Here is a 22,984-nt window from a genome sequence, read left to right as displayed (position 1 = left end):
TCAAGTGCTGATAGAAAGCACTGAAGCTGAAATCGTTTTAGGAACAGAAAGCTGGGTAAAGCCATAAGTGCTGCAGAAATTTTTACAGAGGCGCAAACCATGTTCAGAAAGGATAGATTAAATAAAGTAGGTGGTGGTGTGTTTGTGTCTGTTGGTAGTAGTTTATCTTGTAATGAAGTTGAAATAGATAGTTCCTGCGAATTACTATGGGTAGAGGTTATACTCAACAGCCATACCAAAATAATAATTGGCTCCTTCTACCAACCCCCAACTCAGATGATATAACATCTGAATGGTTCAAAGAAAACTTGAATCTCATTACAAATAAGTACCGCACTCATACAGTTATAATTGGTGGAGACTTCAATCTACCTCGATTTGTTGGCGAAAATACATATTCAAATCTGGTGGAAGACAGAAAACATCTTCCAAAATTGTACTAAATGCTTTTTCTGAGAATTACTTTGAACAATTAGTTCACAAGCCCACATGAATTGTAAATGGTTGAGAAAACACTCCTGACCCCTTAGCCACAAATAATCCTGATCTAATAGAGAACGTCATGACAGATACAGGGATTAGTGAACACAAGGTCATTGTAGCAAGGCTTAAAACCATATCAACCAAAACCACTAAAAATAAACGCAAAATATATCTATTTAAAAGAGAAGATAAAATTTTGCTTGATGCCTTCCTAAGAGAGAGTCTCCATTCCTTCCAAGATAATTATGTAAGTGTAGACCACATTTGGCTCAATTTCAAAGATACAGTATCGACAGCAATATATAGATTCATACTGCATAAGTTAATAAGAGATGGGACTGATTCTTCATGGTACACAAAACATGTCAGGACACTGTTGCAGAAGCAACGAAAAAAGCATGCCAAACTCAGAAGAACGCAAAATCCCCGAGACTGGCTAAGTTTCACGGAAACTCGAAATTTAGTGTGGACATCAATGCGAGATGCTTTTAATAGTTTCCACAATGAAACATTGTCTCAAAATATGGTAGAAAACCCAAAGAGATTCTGGTCGTATGTAAAGTGCACCAGTGGCAAAAAAACAGTCAATACCATCACTGCCCGATAGCGATGGAAATGTTACCGATGATGGTGTCACTAAAGTGGAGTTCCTAAATACAATTTTCCGTAGTTCCTTCATGAAAGAAGACAAAGTAAATATTCCCGAACTCAAAACCAGAACAGCTGTTAGCATGAGTGACATAAAAGTAGATATCTTAGGTGTTGCGAAACAACTCAAATCACGTAAGAAAGGCAAGTTTTCCAGCCCAGATGGTACAACAGTCAGGTTCCTTTCAGAGTATGCAGACACAATAGCGCCTTTCTTAGCAATTGTATACAACCGCTCACTTGATCAAAGGTCTGTTCCTAAAGACTGGAAAGAAGCACAGGTCACACCAATATTCAAGAAAGGAAATAGGAGTAACCCACTGAATTACAGACCCATATCACTTACCTCAATTTGCAGTAGGATTTTGGAGCATATACTGTACTGGAACATTATGAATCACGTTGAAGAAAATGACTTCTTGATACATAACCAACATGGATTCAGAGAATATCGTTGTTGTGCAATGCAGCTAGCTCTTTATTCCCATGAAGTAACGAGTGCTGCCAACAAGGGATTTCAGATCGATTCCATATTCCTAGATTTCCAGAAGGCTTTTGATACCGTTCCTCACAAGTCTCGGTTGTGTGACTGGATTTGTGATTTCCTCCCTGAGAGGTCACAGTTCATAGTGATGGACGGTAAATCATTGAGTAGAACAGAAGTGATATCTGGTATTCCGCAAGGTAGTGTCACAGGCCCTCTGCTGTTCCTGATTTACATAAATGATCTAGGTGATAATCTGAGCAGCCCCCTTAGATTGTTTGCAGATGACGCTGTAATTTACCGTCTAGTAAAATTATCAGATAATCTATTCCAATTACAAAATGATCTGGAGAGAATTTCTGTATGGTGCGAAAAGTGGCAATTGGCACTAAACAAGGAAAAGTGCGAAGTCATCCACATGGGTACCTAAAAGAAATCTGATAACTTTTGGGTATACGATAAATCGCACAAATCTAAGGGTTGTCAATTTGACTAAATACCTAGGAATTACAATTATGAGCAATTTAAATTGGAAAGATCACATAGATAATATTGTGGGGAAGGTGAAACAAAGACTGCACTTTGTTGGCTGAACACTTAGAAGATGCAACAAACCCAATAAAGAGACAGCCTACATCACACTTGTCCATCCTCTGCTGGAATATTGCTGTGCAGTATGGGATCCTTACCAGGTACGATTGACGGCAGGTAGGATTGACGGAGGACATCGAAAAAGTGCAAAGAAGGGCAGCTCGTTTTGTGTTGTTGTGCAGTAGTGGCGAGTGTGTCACTGATATGATACAAGAGTTGGGATGGCAGTTACTGAAACAAAGGCAGTTTTCTTTGCGGCAAGATCTATTTAAGAAAATTCAATCACCAACTTTCTCTTATGAATGCGAAAATATTTTGTTGACACCCACCTACGTAGGGAGAAATGATCATCACAACGAAATAAGAGAAATCAGAGCTCGAACGGAAAGATTTAGGTGTTCCTTTTTCCAAGTGCCATTCGAGAGTGGAATGGTAGAGAAGTAGTATGAAAATGGTTCGATGAACCGTCTGCCAGGCACTTGAGTATGAATTGCAGAGTAACCATGTAGATGTAGATTTAGATGTAGACTATTTGAAGTTGACTACTCACTTACTCTGCAATTTGTACCCTGTATCTCTTGCTAAGCAAGAATACTCTCCTACCTTTACAGCCCCTACAACTCCCAGAGAGATTGATGCTGTCACAGCATTATCTATGTTAACTAATTTGAAAAGTTCCAGTCTGTCTGTTGCTAGGTGATCTAAGATGTTACCTCCACGACTTGGTTCTCAATTGGAGCTCAAAGTAATTTTTGTACAAGACAAGCAGAATAATGGCATATTAACCTCTGTCTGTGGCACCAGTTTTAATTGAATAACTCACCCATTCTGTAGAGGGCAAGTTGAAATCTCCCAGTATTACAATAGTGTGATCAGGAAACTTAACACAGAATTCTGTAAGTTCTCTCTGAAGTGCTCTGCCAGTACAGCTTCTGATGCAGGTGGTCTATAAAAGCATTCGATTACCATTTTTGACCCTTTTTAGATGCCTAACATAACCTAGATTATTTCACATTCAGAATCCGAAATAACCTCACTAGATATGAAATTCTGTACTGCAACAAATATTCCGCCATCATTGGCCTCTCCTTACAGTAAATATTCCAATCTGTATTTAGGATTTTTGTGCTATTCACTTCTGGTTTCAACCAACTTTCTGTTCTTCATACTATCTGGGAATTATTATCTTTAACAAGCAACACTAATTTGCCCACACACACACACACACACACACACACACACACACCTGACATTAGTGTGTTGTAGAATTAGGGAACTTTCTTTTTATCCTTGTGTATTATGATCTTTTTGGAGACTGAAGATCTCCTCTCTAGTAATAAATGTGGGCTACAGAAATGAGTTATCTTGTGAAACTCGGCTTACTCCGTTTCATCCATGGGATCATGAGATCCACAAAGTGGTAGATAGTGATACATGGAATATCAAACCAACTTGTTTTTGACTTCAGGCTTCCTATCGGACAAAATTCAGCATATTGTTCTTAAGAGATGTGAAAGCAGCTCTTGGAATACACCAAAGGAATGTTATAGGGTTGTTACTGTTCACAATATGTAAAATTTATGGATTGGATATTGTCAGAAGCTAAAGTAACTTCCAAAATACTTGTTCAACTAATTCTTAAGTATTGTTGGTCAGTCTGGGACACTAACCAGGTAGAATTAACAGAGAGGATCCATAGGTCATCAGCACTTTTCATCGCACATTCGTGTAGTAAATATGAGGGCACAATAAAGATTCTTATCCATATCCATAGCATGGGCTACTAGAGAGAAGTTGTGCACCACTGAGATGTTTGCTCTCGAGATTCTGAAAATGGTATAGTTGAAAAAGAATCAAGCCACATATTGCTTATTACCACTTACAATATTAACAGTTGTTCATCACACACACTGTGCATATACGGAACCATAAAGGGGGATAAATGATAGTAGTAGACTTTGCCTCATACGGTAAAATGGGTTATGAAGTGTGGATGCATATTTTCAGAAAATGGATTTATCTGAAAATGAAGGTAATTTGCAGGATGAAGGGAAAATTGTATCTGTCAACCAAGAACTGTTCTAATGCTGATGATACTGTTGCAAGGAGTATTACAGAATATGAAAAACAGTCATTAAGACATATAAATAAATGTACTATGCGATGAAGATAGACATGTCATGCAAAAAAAGTAATTCATATTTTTGTATTTCCATCAAGTAGTGTTTAGGAAACAGAATACATTAAATACTTGCTGCTCATAAACATATTGCCAGTAGAGGTCACTAAACAGCTGCACTAGCTCACTAGAGTAAACATCTGTACTGTGCAGAATCCTTGGTGGACAAATTCCAATAAAGCAATGGCACAGTGGATTGACACAGTAATGTGTTTCATTTTCTCAAAAGAGGAAGACTAGCTATCAGAGTAGATGAGGCATTCCATCTCCTTCAACTGGTAATCATAGTCAGTGATAGTAGTTAGTGTGTGGAGAGTGGCAAATACCAGTGTGTATCAGCCAGCAAGATACAGGACCATTTACGACATCGTTGTGTGGTGAACTATAATCTACAATGACAATACACTTCCAGTGTTTGTTGAGAGAACCGTTGAACAGTGTGGAATGTAACCAGAACTACATCCAGTCCATTCTCTCTCACAGAACATTGTTCATGCACATACTTCTCGTGCAACTTACCAAGCAAGGTACCACAGTGCTTAGCACACTGGACTCGTATTCGGCAGGACAATAATTCAAATCCACATCTGGCCATGAGATTTAGGTTTTCTGTGGTTTCTCTAAATCACTCCAGGCAAATGCCAGGATGGTGCCTTTGAAAGGGTGTGGCTGATTTCCACCTCCATCCTTGAAACAATCCAAATTTTTGTCCATCTATAATGATCTTGATGTCAACAGGATGTAAAATCTAATCTTGCTTCCTTCCTCCCTTCGCATAACTTTATACACTCTCCAAGATGTTTGTTGAATCCCCTGAGCAGTACAATTACCACGTCTGTCTCCAGTGATACATATGTAGGGCTTCACTTGAAGAGTTTGTTTTCATCTGCATTCCTAGCAACATCCCTTGAACCAGTTGTGAAAACAGGTGGATATAATATGAAACACTTTCTCATAAGATGGCGTCCTTCACTTCTGTGATTATATCGCACTGTGTGTCCTCTAGACAGCAGTGTAGAAGTGAAAACATTAGAAATCATGCCAGGTAGTTCATTAATATGGATTCCATACTTTATTAATGGTTGAGTCGCTTTGCCTTTATGACTCTTACTGGAGCAGGGCATAAGCAACTTTTATGGGTAGAGCCTCTAGCTCACTACATTCTTATAAAGATGGCAGCTCAGCAAAACAGCTGCATTTTGTCTGTTGGCATGAAACTTGTAGTATTGTGTCATCACTAGCCTAATAGTAACTATTGGACTCTAAATTCATTTGCAAAGTATTCTGTTGTTTTGCTTGTTCATAAAAATCTATCACAAACTGGGCTATGTGTTGGTTCCCACTTAGTTGTACTCCGTGTATTCCTTCTTGGCAGTTGTTACAGACCAGACTCAGGTGTGCAGACTTCATCCTCACTGCCCTCAACAGACTATTACTCGGCAGTTGTTACTTGCATTGTGAACTCAGTGGTCATGTGTGCTTGACATAGTGGTATGAGGTACCACAGGTCTCCCAGTTTAGTAAAATGGTCTGACTCTGTATTGCCTGTGAAGCAGTTTAAAAGAATACTGAGTGACACTGTCAGCTATATATTCAAGCAGTTACAAGTTTATGATCTTAAGCACATCCATTTATGGGAATTTTATGTCCATAGCAAATAGATAATTTACTGCATAATATTGATAGTGTTAAGTCAGCTCCAAATAGTGGAAACTGATTTTTAAATTTTCTTTGTACCAAATACAGAAGAAGTTGCTTAATCCACATGTGTGGTTTGTATTTGTATTACCATGCTTGCTACTATTAGTAAATAGTTGAATACGTCAAAAAGAGAATGAGATAGAAAATTTTTTGAAGTGCTGATATGAGCTGTGATAAAAGTCCAAAAAAAAAAAAATTGAAATGCTTTACTGATACTAATTTCATTATTAATTTTGGTGTAGCTCCAAGAGTAATGTTTTAATCAATTATAGCTAAGTCAAATTTTTTAGTTTTTCCTGTAATTCTCATGTTGTACACATTGTTGCAGGTGCCGACACAGTAATTTTTCGAGATATTTTGGCGACAGTGAACCACAATGCAATAAAAGATGTGATGTGTGTAGAAATAAGAAGTCTGTAGAAATGTCAGTGCAGCAATTTTTGAATGATATTTTCCATAAAACAAGAGTCAGTCATGACTATAATTCCTACGATGATGACCTATATGAAGGAGGGCGCCGTGGACAGAAAAGGTAATACTTTTGAGGATAGAAAATTTGCTAGAAGGTGCATTAAAGGAGGGAAACCGTTACAAAATCTCAGATTTATGATAAAGCTGTGATGGAATTAGTACAGGGAAACAACTACGTCACTTGTAATGCATTGCGTATAACAGCTATTAAAAAAAAAAAAAAAACCATCAACTGAAAGCATTAGGCTGTTCAAATCACAAAATTGTTTTTGAGAAAGAAATTTGATACTATCAAAAGTACAAAATTAATAACTGGTTTATTGACATTTAATTTATGTAAAGCAGCATCATGTTAAGCATGTTTTTCCTGGCAGTTTCTTTCTGCAAATGAACTGTCATTGAATTTAGCTGAAACACAATACATGCAATTCAGTACTGCACAAGGCCTGACCACACTATTAGAAATTATGCGTAAGGGTAAGTAAATAAGTGAAACATGGTACTCTAACTGGAAGTCACTATTACAAATCTTCTTAAACACATAAATGCTGCAACTTTTACATTATGGAGAATGTCAAATTTTTGAGATGAAAATGCCAAAAAGTTCACTGGCTTTTCCAACTTTCATTTACTAATGTCTTATTGTATCATATTCTGGGGATCTCATATCAAAGAAGGGAAGTGTTTCATAGAAGCATGAGATGAGGATAATGTGTGGTGTCCATTCTAGAACCTCTTGTAGGCAGCTCTTTAAGCAGTTGAGCATACTGACCACAGTGTCATTATACATATACTCTCTTATGAAGTTGTTCTCAACAATCAGTCACAGTTTGAACACAAATGTAATGTGCATAAACATAACACCAGAAAGAGAAACGATTTACACTATACTTAACTTAGTTAGTGCAGCATGGAAAGGATTGAGGTATTCAGCCGTATCTTTGACCATCTATCCAATGAAGTAAAGAACTTATTGGGTAACATAACTAATTCAAACCCAAACTACCTAATTCACAACTCCTTCAGATCACTAAAAATCACTGTGTGCTCCCCCCTTCCCCCTCTTGAAGAAAGGTTGCAAATAAGTAACTAACTGTAACTATTTTTGTGAAGGTGACTGCTAGGAGAGTGCATCCTGTCACCCTTTCATCTTTTAATGATGTTGTTGGGAAAAATGAAAGAGAAAGGAGATAATGACACCCAGTACCAGGTCATAATAGACTCTCCTCGAATAGTGTCTTGGTGCAGTGAACTTAACTTTCGAATATTGTCTTGGTGTAGTGAACTTAACGTATCTAACTGACAAACAGATCACCATGAGTATTGTTCAAAATCTAATTTCTGCCACATGTGTGTCGCAACTCGTGACACACTGCCAGGTGTCGTCTTAACTAAACATTGCATTTGATTGGCACAGTGTGTTTAATTCTACACTTCCTCCTACTTCTGATTGAGTTAGAAAAATGACATGCAGTACTATTACAAGCTTTCTGTCTTGTCATTTTTTTTCTCCTACCTTCCATTTGATTCCATTACAGTCCTACCCTGAATTGGCCGCTTTTCCCTGTATCTGATCCTGTTGTCTTACCTGTGACCACTATTGTTGTACTTACGCTGCCTAATATACCCGAAATTTTCTTTGCACATGTTGTAACATAACCCATGCAGATTGCACATAGTACAATGGGAGCTGTGCACGAGTAGAGCTGCCATGGTGCAGTTGGGGTACAGCTGCATTTAGTTTATGTATCCGTGTAGTTCCTCACATGGGCAAGTCGTTGATGTCCCAACTTGCCATGTGATCAAAACAGAATTTGTTTCATTCATTTCAAGTTAAAACTTAGCTTTGGATGAGAAGTCAAATCCAGACATCTGCCTTTTGCAAGCATTGCTGTTCTACTCGTGCCAGTTGAGCATGCTTCACGCGCTAAAAGCTTTAACTTCATGTCGCCAGTATTGCTACCCAAGAAATAGTTCAAGAAGGCAGTTGCTCCGAGAACATCCATGTGACTAGTGAAAATATATCCAGGGAGAAATTTAAGTACTGTGATGGAAAATACATAATTATGTATTCAAAAAAGTTAGAGGATTCAGCAATTTGTTTTTTTTTATCCAAAAGGAAATAAGGCCATTTGCCGTTTCTTGTAATTCTGCCGGTGACTAACCCAGTAAAGTTTCAAATGTTGCCCAGTCAGTCTGTTGAAGCCACCTGAAAAGCTGCTTTAATAAGTAAGCAGTAATATTGACATCACAACTGCAAATGTGCCATTACAGTGCAAAGTCTGTGTGTGACTGTGAACCATATGACACTGAGATTTTATTTTTTTGTCTGTTGGGCAACTGTAATGAGTAACCTAATGTGTAGGGAGAGCCACTTCATTTTCAAATAACATCACTTCAAGTGATGCGAATAAATTCACATAAGTACTGAAACTTACAACATTGTTCATGATGAATATATTATGATGAATATATTATGATGAATATACTGTTCTGTCATGTGGTTATTTACTGAAGAAAAAACTACAATTTTTTTAAAGAATTGAAGTATACAAAAATAGTTTCACAGCTGGATAATGTTATATGAAACACTATGCTCAAGATCTAGGAAGTGAAACTTGATCATTCCAGAATAATAAACTGACATCCATCAAAGCTGCACCACATCATTTCTCAACATGATTACGCACTTTAGTCAATGTGTATCTTTCCATTTATCAGTGGTCTACGACTGAATTCGCTCCTTGCTAATGGTGTCATTAAGCTCTTCCTTCAGCACCTATTCATTAATGGCAAGTCGTCATCCACATATTGACTTCCAGCTTGCTGAACACATTGTAGTTGTAAAATGAAAGATCTGTGATATTCTTATGTTCAGTATTAGGAACGGTATGGCAAGTTGAAAAAAGAGAGGAGGTGAGAGAGGAAGATCTTTATGTGCATATGACAAACCCTTCCCTCAAAAATTTCTCTCCTTCATACTTCCTCTGTGTTACCACAGATGATGGGTCACTGATCTCATTTGTACTAAGCACACACAGTATACACGAGGCACCTGTTTGCTTTCACCACCTTGAGTGGACTGCATGAGTTCTAATTAAAGTTCCCCAACCTGAAATCTTCTATAGTTGTTATTCCCTGCACAGAAAACAGTACACAGGTCATGAATCCGATATCTTAGTGAAGAACTGACTTTATGTGAATAGTTAAATTTTCAAATATTTTGTCTACACAGGATGCCACTTGCTTTTTATCAGCAGAACACGAGAAACTGCACAATTACATTCCACTTCACAGTCATAAATAATTTTCATTCTTTAAAACAGTAATGAACTGCGTATTTCTGTAATTACTATCACACTTTTCTCAATTACGTGTCCACATAACCATAAATTGGTAATAAAGTCTTAACTGACACCGAACACAGCAGACAACATGTCTATCCTGCAAGGCTGCTGTACTAGCTATGAACTTACAGCTGAACAACTTCGCCTGCCATCCAAGTTAGGAGAAGTCCAAAGATCACCATAGTGCTTCGTCTGCCTTTTCATTTGGCAGTTGTTTATTATTCTGCTGGTTATTAATACTTGTGAAATAATGTAATGATACCACGCTATTGAGAGATGCTTAATGTGAAATGCAAGTAAACGCACTATACAGGGTGATTCAAAAAGAATACCACAACTTTAGGAATTTAAAACTCTGCAACGACAAAAGGCAGAGCTAAGCACTATCTGTCGGTGAATTAAGGGAGCTATAAAGTTTCATTTAGTTGTACATTTGTTCGCTTGAGGCGCTGTTGACTAGGCGTCAGCGTCAGTTGATGCTAAGATGGCGACCGCTCAACAGAAAGCTTTTTGTGTTATTGAGTACGGCAGAAGTGAATCGACGACAGTTGTTCAGCGTGCATTTCGAACGAAGTATGGTGTTAAACCTCCTGATAGGTGGTGTATTAAACGTTGGTATAAACAGTTTACAGAGAATGGGTGTTTGTGCAAAGGGAAAAGTTCTGGACGGCCGAGAATGAGTGATGAAAATGTAGCACGCATCCAGCACGCATTTGTTCGCAGCCCAGGAAAATCGACTCGCAGAGCTAGCAGAGAGCTGCATATTCCACAATCAACTGTATGGAGAGTCCTACGAAAAAGGTTGGTTATGAAACCTGAACGTCAACTACCCGAGGCGATGGATCGGCCGCCAGGCAGCCCATGACAGAGCACTTCATCACTGGCCTCCAAGAAGCCCTGATCTTACCCCCTGCGATTTTTTCTTATGGGGGTATGTTAAGGATATGGTGTTTCGGCCACCTCTCCCAGCCACCATTGATGATTTGAAACGAGAAATAACAGCAGCTATCCAAACTGTTACGCCTGATATGCTACAGAGAGTGTGGAACGAGTTGGAGTATCGGGTTGATATTGCTCGTGTGTCTGGAGGGGGCCATATTGAACATCTCTGAACTTGTTTTTGAGTGAAAAAAAACCTTTTTAAATACTCTTTGTAATGATGTATAACAGAAGGTTATATTATGTTTCTTTCATTAAATACACATTTTTAAAGTTGTGGTATTCTTTTTGAATCACCCTGTATATTAGGAACAGGATTATTTGACCTTGGAGCAAGTTGAACTTGGATATCACATTTATTTAACAAAAAACCAAGTCAATGTGCATACATTCGTACTGACGAACAGTTACATAGTATCATTAGTATTAAACCTTGAAACTTTGTGCAGACTACGTTTGAAAATTTTAAGAAAATATAATAGGTCTTTGTCCTTAAAACAGACAATGTAAACAGTCACTAAAATTTGGTTTATAAAAGAAGCGCACACCTTAACTCCCAAACTGTAGTCAGAACTAAGCAAAAATTCAATTATTTAAGCTGAACTTTGAGTGGCATCCAATCACACAATATTTTGAAGTCAAAAACTCGACTCAGCTTGCCAGTCCATCAGAAAATCAGAATTGTTAGTCATTAAGAATAGATAAATTATACATTCCCAAAGAAATAGCAATAACATTAAACCTGCTAATTTGCTGGATTTACACCTCACACTGCCTTAATGTAGCCATACAGATAATGTTTCAGTGGAACTCATTCAGGAAAATGACATTGGCTCATTAGCTCTGTCATACCTGGTGGGGATAAAACATTCAGACACCTACTTGTACAATTCACCAGTGCCAAATTACTTTAAGACACTTTAAAACAACAGAGAGAAAACCACAATTAATTTAAATGCTACAATAAAGCAAATCAATTATGCATAAATTCAATAGATCACCCAACACAGGCACACAAAAGGCTGAAACAGTCAGTGCAAAAATTCAACACGTATGTACATTGTGAGTACATTAATTAATACCTTACTACTAAAAGAGTGAGTGAACAAATTCATAGATCAGTGCTCAGAGAGGGCCAGCTGGCAGCCATGGATTTGTTAAACATGAAGTACACTTCCATACTTCAATTTAAAAGCACAAATAAGTGTGTATAGTTTGTCACTGACATGCCACTTAACACCCTAATCACCTTGCCAAATTATGAATGGAGGTAATCTGGGGAAACTTAGTGCAAACAAAATGTCCGGCAGGTCCTTATTGTTAGAAGGCAGAAATGAGGTTAAGAGAGCAGCCTTCAACACAGATGGGCTAATGTCCCACACCACAACCCGTTGGGCCAACAACAACATGCTATACCGTAAAGTCCCTCTTCCAGTAGAGGCAGTTACAAGACTGACTCCCTGCTGACCAATCTCCTCAGAAGTCATGGCTGGCACGTAACCATTTCAGGCAATGACATCACTCTCAGCCACCAGTGACCTGCCCTATGCTCAACAGCCAAACACTGGCCACTGGCCATATTTCTGCCTGTGCATGGCCTTAAGACCTTTCACCAGGTAAAGGGTGCACATGCTATCAGCAGGTGTAAAATCTTTGCGTGAGCAATACCTACCCAGGAAAGAAACAATATGGATGTATCACCCCCCCCCTCCCCCCTCAAAGTGAAGATTGGAAGGTCAAGAGGCCTTTCTCACATTTGCCTGCACCCACAGCCCCTGCTAATAATCTGGCTTAGTTGAGCTCCGATCTTCCTATGTGTTTGCAGATCCTCTGTTAGGAAATTCTTCAGGGGTAGGACCTGGAGGACCTTGCATAGCCCCACAAAGTGCAGAAGCATTTTTCCGGTGAACCCTTATGCGACCTTACTCTGAGCCCAGGCATTTTTGATGTAGACCATATCGCCTACTGCCACTGATGTTGCAAGTCTTCCCCTGTTGTAACTTCGGGCTTGCCTATGGGGCATGAGAATCATATTCCTCCTTGCAGCCTCCCATTTCCCCCTCAAATTTCTGAAGTAAACAAGATTGCTGAATGAGCAAAGACTGCTGAAAGGGGACTCAACCTCAAATAAGAGCATCAGTTGGCCAGAGTAGTTTTGTGGACTTCATGGCACACTATATCGAATGCCAGACTCGACCAATGCAAGGAACCATCTTTTCTGGTGCCTGGATTGGTAGATAATAAGCATGGATTTCAAATTCCTATTTATGTTCTTTGCGAACAGGGGCAGGGGGTGTCATAAGGTGTTGTACTTAGATGCCTGATCTTGTGGTTGAAACACAGTCCAAAACCCCCGTGAAGTAACCATGGGAGTGTTATTGCTCGCTACCACCCTGGGTGGCCCAAACTGGTGAAGATAGTTAACAAATGCTGAGTGCTTCAAGCCTTAGTGGTCCCCTTACTCAGTTTGAGTCACACAAATGTTGTAAAAGCAGTCACCACTATGAATACAAACCTATTTCTGCCTTTGGTGCATGGAAGGGGACCCAGGTAATTGATAAATATTTTTTTCATTAGCTTAAACTCCATAATGGAATGCAAGAACCCATTTTGGTATATCAGGTTCTCTGCCTGCATTCTCAGCATTTACCTACCTGTAATTGTATATTGGTCTCCATTCCCTTTCAGGTCAGATGCTCCTTGTTTTTCATTTTCATTTTATGGATGTCCAGATGCTGCCGCCGCCGCCCCCCCCCCCCCCCCCCCACACACACACAATGATTGGTGGAAATAGGTGAAGACAGCCAGAACCAGACTTCGGGGGAGGCAGATCTTCAATTTACCGTTATATCTCACGTGGTAACAAAACGGCCCCTTTTATAAAGAATACTCGTCCAACAAACATCCTCTAACTCATTCCTGATACTGCTTAACTCGTTATCCTTTCCCTGTTCTTTGTCAAAGTCACAAAATAGGGAAGGGATCTCATTTAGGACAGCAGAGGCCACTCGGGTTCCCGATATCTCTGTCCCACTAGCAGATGTTGGTACTCCCTGTTCACCCACCTCCTCGTCCTCTTCGTCCCTGAACATTTGACTAAGCGCGTCAGTGACCTGATTCTGTGATCCCTTAATGTGACCAACATCAAACTGAAACAGTGATATATGCATGGGCCACCTTGCCACCCTTTACCATCTTGCATGGCCAGGCCACAGCCAAATTTAAGGCTTAATTGTCAGTTTCCAACTTAAACCTCCTATGTTACAGATAGAATCTAAATTTCTCCAAGATGAATAGCACTGCCAGGGCCTCGAGTTTGCACACAGAGTAGTGACCCTCTGGATCCCGACAGTGCCCTTAATGCATATGCTAATAGCCGGCAGTCACGTTGTTGGTCTTGCAGCAAGATTGCCGTGATGCCTGAATTAGTACAATCAGTCTGGATCACAAACGGCAGATTGAAGTTGGGAGTTTCCAACACCAGGCCATTGCTCATCACATGTTTTAGGGAACTGAATGCAGATTGCTGGGAGTCATTTCACCTAAACCTTTTCCCTTGCCTTCGGAGTTGATTCAGAGAAGCCACTTACTGGACGAATTTAGGCACAAATGTTCTGAAGAAATTCACCATTTTGATAAATCAGGCTACTATATTTTTTTACTTTGGGATTGTGAGATTTTGTAAATGGAATGAGTCTTTGACTGACCGATGCTGACAACTTTTGTCAAAACTATATGCCCCAAGAATGAAATTTCTCTCCTGGCCAGTGTCATCTTGGTTGGCTTGGCCATCAGATCTGCCTCCCTGAGCTGTTGTAGCACTCCACTCAGATGCTTTAAATGTGCTCCAAAGCTAGCACTGTAAATGACCATGCCATCTAGGTAGTTATACACAAATCTGAAATTCAAGTCTCCGAGCACTGAGTCTAATAGATTGGACAGGCCTGCCACTCCTGTGGACAACACAAGAGGCACCCTGTTGAAGTTGAATAAGTTATAGTCTGTGCAGAAGGTGGTCATTAGTTTGGAATACTCAATAAGTAGTATTTAATAGTATACTTGGTTTAAATTTAGCATCATGAAAACCTATGCCCCAGCAAACCACATAAAACAGTTGTGCAAGCCCGGGAAACGGACAGATTCTAACACAACCTTTTGGTTCAGATTACAATAATTGACAACTGGCCTATAGCTGGAACTGGTTGGATTGGACATGAAGGAGATGGGCACTGCATACACAGAAACAGATAGCCTGATAACTCCACCCATCAGCAGCTGGTCAGTGTTCTTGTGAAATTCAAGCATTTTGGGTGGTGATAACCAGTAAGGAACTTGCTGCACTGAAACTTGGTCATTCAGTTTTATTGAATTTTATGCATGACCCCCAGTCTATCTGTGAGAACATCTAGAAATTGTCGCAATAAATCCACCAACTGTTTGGGTTCTGGCTCAGGCAAGTGCCCTACATCAGGACCCAATTCTTCAGCTTGAACATGGCCCACTCCAGGTGAGGCCTGGTGTCTGCATAATGGGTATCTATTCTTAGGATAAAACTAAAATACATCTCTTTCCCAGAATAATCTAACATACACTGAGTTCTCATTAACAAATCAGCTCCCAAAACAATCACATTTGAAAGAGCCCTAATCACTACAAACATCAGAAGCCAGGTAAAATTTCCAATCCTGAGCTTGCAATGTAACTGCCCAACAACCTTTAAAGACTCTCCAGAGACGAACTGGCAGTTTTGCACAGCTGTGGTAACCCTGCAACCTGTTTATTCTCCTAGAATCAATCAAAATCAACCACGGAAACACTACTGCCAGGATCAATCAATGCACACACAGGTTCCGAACCAAAGGTGACACACACACAATCAACAAATGTGTGGTGTTAACAGCATATACCTCACAGCAGCTGTGTGGGATCTACTGGAATGCTGCTTCTATGTCAAGGTCTGGCGTCAACTGTTCAGAAGTCACTCTAACAGTTCTTTGCAATCTCTAGCCAAAAGCTGCCCACTCCCACACAGAAAAACCCATGCCGCATGTCCCCTTTTGCACTTGACTCAGCAAGTTCCTTTTATAATTCAAACCAGTGTGTGGCGCACCACCACTCTGTTTCTTGTCCTTGTGTCCGACATTTTTAACACTGGTTGCCATTTTGTCTAGATAGGAAAATGAATGCAGATTACCCGTAAACATTACACATGAATGATCTTATGGTCGCATCCCCATCCAACAAAGCAGCTCCTTCCTGAATAACACCAAGTAAGGAATAGCCTGTGTCAGATGCAGTACTCGCCTCGCTTTCTGCAAATCTACCCACAATGCAACCCTGGCCACTCACACACGTTTAATGTAATCAGCTAGAAATGCCATGCTAAGGGGCCCGGGTTCGATTCCCGGCTGGTCGGAGGTTCTCCGCTCAGGGACTGGGTGTTGTGTCATTGTCGTCGTCATCATCATCATCATCATCATCATCATCATCATCATCATCGATGCACAAGTTGCTGAAGTGGTGTCAACTCAAAAGACTCTTGCACTAGGCGACCGGTCTACCCGATGGGAGGCCCTAGCCACATGACATTTTATTTCATTTCAGCTAGTGTCTCATGAGGAACTTGCTCCATGTGAAGGTATTCATTAATTAGGTCCTTATGTCTACGTACTCCCAAGCACAAAACAGACTCCTCTCATAGAGCGCACTGAGGGAACCACCACTTTGCAAAACTTCAGCTATTAACTTACTTAAATGCCCCTCGACAAGAGGGTAAATAACTTGACATAACACTTTGTGCAGTATCTGCAAAGCCTTGGCCTGGTTTTGAAGCCTTAAAGTTAACCATAACACCTTTGTTATGTGGTCAATATCACTAACTGACAAAATGTGGATGCTTTGGATAACAGGAAAAATGGGGTTTTGAAGCTTACTGAACTGATTACACACATCTGTTCGCTTACTAGACTCCTCCGTACACCCTAGTTCTTGAGTATCCCCTCTTTCACTCCATCCTGCCATTTAAGAAGGGACACATGTCATTGCACCAAAAGGGTTTTGTCCTTTAACTCTGATATATCAGGTATGAACTTACGCTTCTTGTTAACTGCATGGATATCCTTAACTCTATTGGCAGTCTGATCTACCAGAGCGTGCAACCTCATTGCCTGACTGTGAGGGGTGGAGATACCATCTAACAAAGCAGCTCCTTCCTGAATAACACCAAGTAAGGAATAACCTGCAGCACATGCAGTACTCACCTCCCAGACTGCCTGTGATGTGATGTGACGTTCACCAGCCTGTCCAATGCACCCTACAGCCACCAGCACAATGCAGCCACTCTGCACTCTTCAGATTTGCCTTGAATTCTTAATTCACACTGTAAACAGTCATCCCCTAAATACTTCAGTTCCAGGACAGTTCTCGTGTCAATAGTCAACAGGATTCTGCAAGCACAAGGAAAACTATAATGACTAGTATGAAGAAAGGGTGCAAGACTATAACTACTCAGCCTATAAACAATAACTGCTCAGTACCATGTATGCTTTTGCCCAGTAATAACCATGCTTATTTCTACCATTTGGTAGGTTTGATATTAGGGATGGGATTATGTGACATTGGAGGAGGTTAAACTTAGATAAAAGGATCCTTGATTGTAAGCCACTGAGCCCTCCTATATAACATTTATTTAACAGACAGCCAAGTCAGTTTGCATACATTGGTACTTGACAAACAGTTCTATAGTATCATTAGTAATAAACTGAAACATACTAAGTTTAAAAATTTTAAGAAAATGCAATGGGCTTTGGCCCTTAAAACAGACAATGTAAACAGTAACTAAAATTTGCTTTATGAAAGAACTGCACACTTTAAGTCCAAAATTGTAATCAGAACTAAGCAAAAATTCAGTTATTTGAGCTGAACTTTGAGTGACATCCAATTACATAATATTTTAAAGTCAAAAGATTTGCTCTGCTTGTCACTTCGCAAGAAAACCAGAATCCTTAGTAATTAAAGTAAATAACATACAAGTGCCCAATAAATGCAATAATTTGCTGAGTTTACACCTGATACTGCCTTTATCCAGCTGTATAGGAAAGTGACACTGGCTCTGTCATACCTGCCTAGGGTAAAACATTTCAGACAGCTACTTTTACAATTCACCAGTGTGTCCATGCCTTCTGCTAAGTTACTTCTGATACTTTAAAACAACAGAGAGAAAACCACAGTTATTTTACACGTTGCAATAAAACAAATCAAGTATGCATGAATTCAACAAATCGCCCTACATAGGCACACAAAAGGCTGATACAGTTGGTGCAAAAATTTGACACTTAAGAAATCGCGACTACATTAGTTAACACCTTGCTACTAAGAGAGCGGGTGAATAAATATTCATAGTTCAGTGCTCAGAGAGTGCATGTTGGCATTTGGTAAACGTAATGTGAAATCCCACACTTTAGTTGAAACACACACATAATGTTGTATAGTCTGTCACTGACACACCACATAACACCCTAATCACCTAGCCAAATTAAGAATGCAGATAATCTGGGGAAACTTAGTTCAAACAAAATGTCTGGTTATTACCATGAATCAGATTATGGATGAGGTTAAGACAGCAACCTTTGGCATGGTCTGGCCAACATGCCCTGCACTGTGATACTTTGGGCAAACGACAGACAGCACAATGTGCTCTCAAGTATCTCTTCCAGTTGGCGGAAGTTAAAAGACTGCCTCTCTGCTGGCCATCCGCCTTGGAACTCGTGGCTGGCATGTGACCAATACAGACATCACTCTGGGCCACCAGTGCCCCACTCTATGCTTAAAACATTGAACACATTTCCGCTTGTGCATGGCCTTAAGACCCATCGCAAGGCAAAGCGTGCACATGCTATATGCGGAAGGTATAAACTCTTTGTGTGAACTATACCTGGGTAGGGAGGAATCAATACAGCTGTGTCAATATTCATCTGATCCTTCATGAAAATGTGTTGATCTCATTGATGACTGCGACATATAATCTCCTTCAGAGCTTTTAGTTAGAACTGGAACCAAAATTATGTTTTAAACTTCCTGGTGGGTAATAACTGTATCCAAAACTGGGACTTGAACATGGGACCTTCACCTTTCACAGGCATGTGGCCTACCGATCGAGCTGTCCAAGCACAGCTCATGACTTCACTTCCACCAGTAGCTCTCTCCTTTCTTCCTTTCAGGGGAGCTTGTCTAGCAAGGTATACAGAAGAAGTTCTGTGAGGTTGAGAATGTAGGAGAGAGGTGATGGCAGAAGTGAAGTTGAGAGAGTGGTAATGAGTCATGCTTGGATAATTCAGTCAGCATAGCACTTCCCAGTCCTGACAAAACTCTACCATCTGGTGAGCAAGATGTACGAGACAGACGAAATACCCTCAGACTTCAAGAAGAATATAATAATTCCAATCCCAAAGAAAGCAGGTGCTGACAAATGTGAAAATTAGTGAACTATTAGTTTAATGAGTCACGGACGCAAAATACTAATGCGAATTCTTTACAGACAAATGGAAAAACTGGTAGAAGCCGACCTCGGGGAAGATCAGTTTGGATTCCGTAGAAATATTGCAACACGTGAGGCAATACTGACCCTACGACTTATCTTAGAAGCTAGATTAAGGAAAGGCAAACCTACGTTTCTAGCATTTGTAGACTTAGAGAAAGCTTTTGACAATGTTGACTGGAATACTCTCTTTCAAATTCTGAAGGTGGCAGGGGTAAAATACAGGGAGCGAAAGACAATTTACAATTTGTACAGAAACCAGATGGCAGTTACAAGAGTCGAGGGACATGAAAGGGAAGCAGTGATTGGGAAGGGAGTGAGACAGGGTTGTAGCCTATCCCCGATGTTATTCAATCTGTATATTGAGCAAGCATTGAAGGAAACAAAAGAAAAATTTGGAGTAGGTATTAAAATCCATGGAGAAGAAATAAAAACTTTGAGGTTCACCGATGAGATTGTAATTCTGTCAGAGACAGCAAAGGACTTGGAAGAGCAGGTGAACGGAATGGACAGTGTCTTGAGAGGAGGATATAAGATGAATATCAACAAAAGCACAATGAGGATAATGGAATGTAGTCAAGTTAACTGAGATGATGCTGAGGGAATTAGATTGGGAAATGAGACACTTAAAGTAGTAAAGGAGTTTTGCTATTTGGGGAGCAAAATAACCGATGATGGTCGAAGCAGAGAGGATATAAAATGTAGACTGGCAATGGCAAGGAAAGCGTTTCTGAAGAAGAGAAATTTGTTAACATCGAGTGTAGATTTAAATGTCAGAAAGTCGTTTCTGGAAGTATGTGTTTGGAGCGTAGCTATGTATGGAAGTGAAACATGGACGATAAATAGTTTGGACAAGAAGAGAATAGAAGCTTTCGAAATGTGGTGCTACAGAAGAACGCTGAAGATAAGGTGGGTAGATCACATAACTAATGAGGAGGTACTGAATAGGATTGGGGAGAAGAGAAGTTTGTGGCACAACTTGACTAAAAGAAGGGATCGATTGGTAGGACATGTTCTGATGCATCAAGGGATCACCAATTCAGTATTGGAGGGCAGTGTGGCAGGTAAAAATCGTAGAGGGAGACCAAGAGATGAATACACTAAGCAGATTCAAAAGGATGTAGGTTGCAGTAGGTACTGGGAGATGAAGAAGCTTGCACAGGATAGAGTAGCATGGAGAGCTGCATCAAACCAGTCTCAGGACTGAGGACTACTACAACAACAACAACAACAACAGCACTTGGCCATGAAAGTCCATGGTTTCAGGTTTTACTCCTTATCTGGCACACAGTTTTAATCTGCTGGGAAGTTTCAAATAGGTACACACACTGCTGCCGAATGAAAATTCATTCTGGAAAATCATTTGTTATCCACCTGGTAGCAGTCCCTACAGTTAATAACAAACACTCATGACACTATTTATGCTTTCCTCCTCTGACCTCATCCTCCCTGAGTGATGCCAAAAGTTAACAACACTGGATAATATGTTTTGTATACAGAGTGAGTCACTAACTATTGCCACCAAGAATAACTCCGAAAGTATGATAGGAGGTGAAAAGTTTGTGAGACAAAAAAAGTTGCATGGGACAATGGGGGCCAAATATGACATTGGTTTTTTGTTGCTACGTGGGGTCACTACAAAGATATGAAGGTCAACTTTTTTTTTTAATGCGATGCTATAGTTTGGTACTTACTTTCTGATAGCAGCTATCGAGACGAATCCAGTGATGTGTAACAGTAAGGTCTTTGAAGGTCAATGAAGGTCACAAAAGTGGCATGAATGTCCACTTACAGAAGATGTTCAGAGTGATGATCATTGGTATCAATGCAGTGCTGCAATCTTCCTATCATGGATTGAGTGGTATTCCTTATCACATCGGCACTTATTGAAGCACATGCTCTGACAATTCTCTCTCGCATATCTTCAGATGTAGTTGCAACATCTTTATAAACAATGTCTTTTACGAATCCCAATAAGAAAAAATCCAGAGGCATCAAGTTTGGCAAACGAGCTGGTCACAACATATCTCCTCCGCATCCAATCCACTGATTTGGAAATTGTCTCTGCAACTCATTTCTCGCCATCAGCAAAACATGTACCAGACACCCATCGTGTTGATACCACATTCTGTTCCTTGTTCCTAAAAGTATTTCTTCCAATAACAGAACTTCTGTTTCTTCCAGGAATGTGGTTACTTCCTACCATGAAGATTTCCTTCAATGAAATAGGGGCCTATAATTCTGTCCTCCAGACTCCTATACCATACATTTTTGGAGTGCAACTTGCCACAGCCAACACAGATATTCAGTTGCCCAATAATGCATGTTATGCAATTTAACATTTCCATGGTTCGTGAATGTAGTCTTGTCAGTAAATAAAATGAAATAAATAAATGTGCCATCCCTCCGAATCTGAAGTTGAGCCCATTGGCAGAATTCAATGTGACGCATACAATCCATGCAAGTTAATTCGTGGTGGAGACTGATATGGTAAGATATGATATTATACATGATGACTGATATGATATTTCTGGTGAAGCAGAACATGAACACGAACAACACTACTCTGGCTCATGCCAGATTCCCTTGCGATTTGACGTGAACTGACATAAGGATCTTGAACCACAGCGGCAAGAGTACCAATTTCTGTTTCCTCATTAGTAACGTTCCTTTGCGGGATATGTTTCCGATGCATTAAAGATCCAGTTGTGCTCAATTTATCATACACATATTTAAATGTACGATGTGTAGGGCAAGTACGATGAGGATATCTTTCAGTGTATAAGTCTCTAGCTCTTATTGAATTTCATTGCCATTCTCCATAAATGAGAAGCGTATCGACTTGTTCTTCGAAGGAACACATCATTCACATTCTCTTGATTCGACGATACTAGTCTTACTGTTTGTATTAGTGTTGTATTGCGAAACCATCGAATGGTGTTTACATGTCAATGGTACATTAGATGGATACGCTGTATTTGGCGAATATTTACTATTTGCACGATACACGAGAGAGAATTGTCAGAGCATGTGCTTCAGTAAGTGCCGAAGTGATTAGGAATACCACTCAATCCATGATAAGAAGATTGCAGCACTGCATTGATACCAATGGTCATCACTTCAAACACTTTCTGTAAATTGATGTTTATGCCACCTTTACGACCTTGAATGACCTTCAAAGACCTTACACATTGTTGGATTTGTCTCAATAGCTGCTATCAGAAAATAAGTACCAAACTATAGAATCCCATAAAAGAACAAAGAGGACCATCATATCTCTGATGCAAGCCCACGTAGCAACAAAAAAATGACGACATATTATGGCCCCCACTGTCTTGTTCAAGTTTTGTCCCACAAACTTTTCAGCTCTGTCATAGTTTCAGACTTATTCTTCGTGGCAATAGTTAGTGACTCACCCTGTATACCTAGCATTATTTTCTGAAGTGGTAGGTACACTGGGATGGAACTCTGCTCCTTATGGGTAAATAAGAATAAGTCTCTTGGCTACATAAAATTTAGTTAGACATGTTACAACAGATCAGTTCCATACAGAATCATCCTGAGACTTTTCAAGTAGATCTGCTACAAAGGCCATAATCTCAATA

At 39.9% G+C, this 22,984-nt stretch overlaps 1 protein-coding gene across 1 annotated transcript in view; it reads left to right on the top strand.

Moving 5' to 3' along the window:
* Positions 1–22,984, top strand: part of LOC126248868 (uncharacterized) — a 309,564-nt gene that overhangs the window by 225,640 nt on the left and 60,940 nt on the right. Inside the window, exon 9 of the mRNA XM_049950312.1 lies at positions 6,415–6,618. Within this exon, the coding sequence (XP_049806269.1) occupies positions 6,415–6,618 (204 nt within the window). The remainder of the gene's footprint in view (positions 1–6,414; positions 6,619–22,984) is intronic.

Source organism: Schistocerca nitens, chromosome 3 (genome assembly GCF_023898315.1).
Source record: "Schistocerca nitens isolate TAMUIC-IGC-003100 chromosome 3, iqSchNite1.1, whole genome shotgun sequence".
In the NCBI taxonomy this organism is placed as follows: Eukaryota; Metazoa; Arthropoda; class Insecta; order Orthoptera; family Acrididae; genus Schistocerca; species Schistocerca nitens.
The sequence above is the reverse complement of the archived record's forward strand: the minus strand, read 5'-3'. Positions and strand labels throughout refer to the sequence as shown.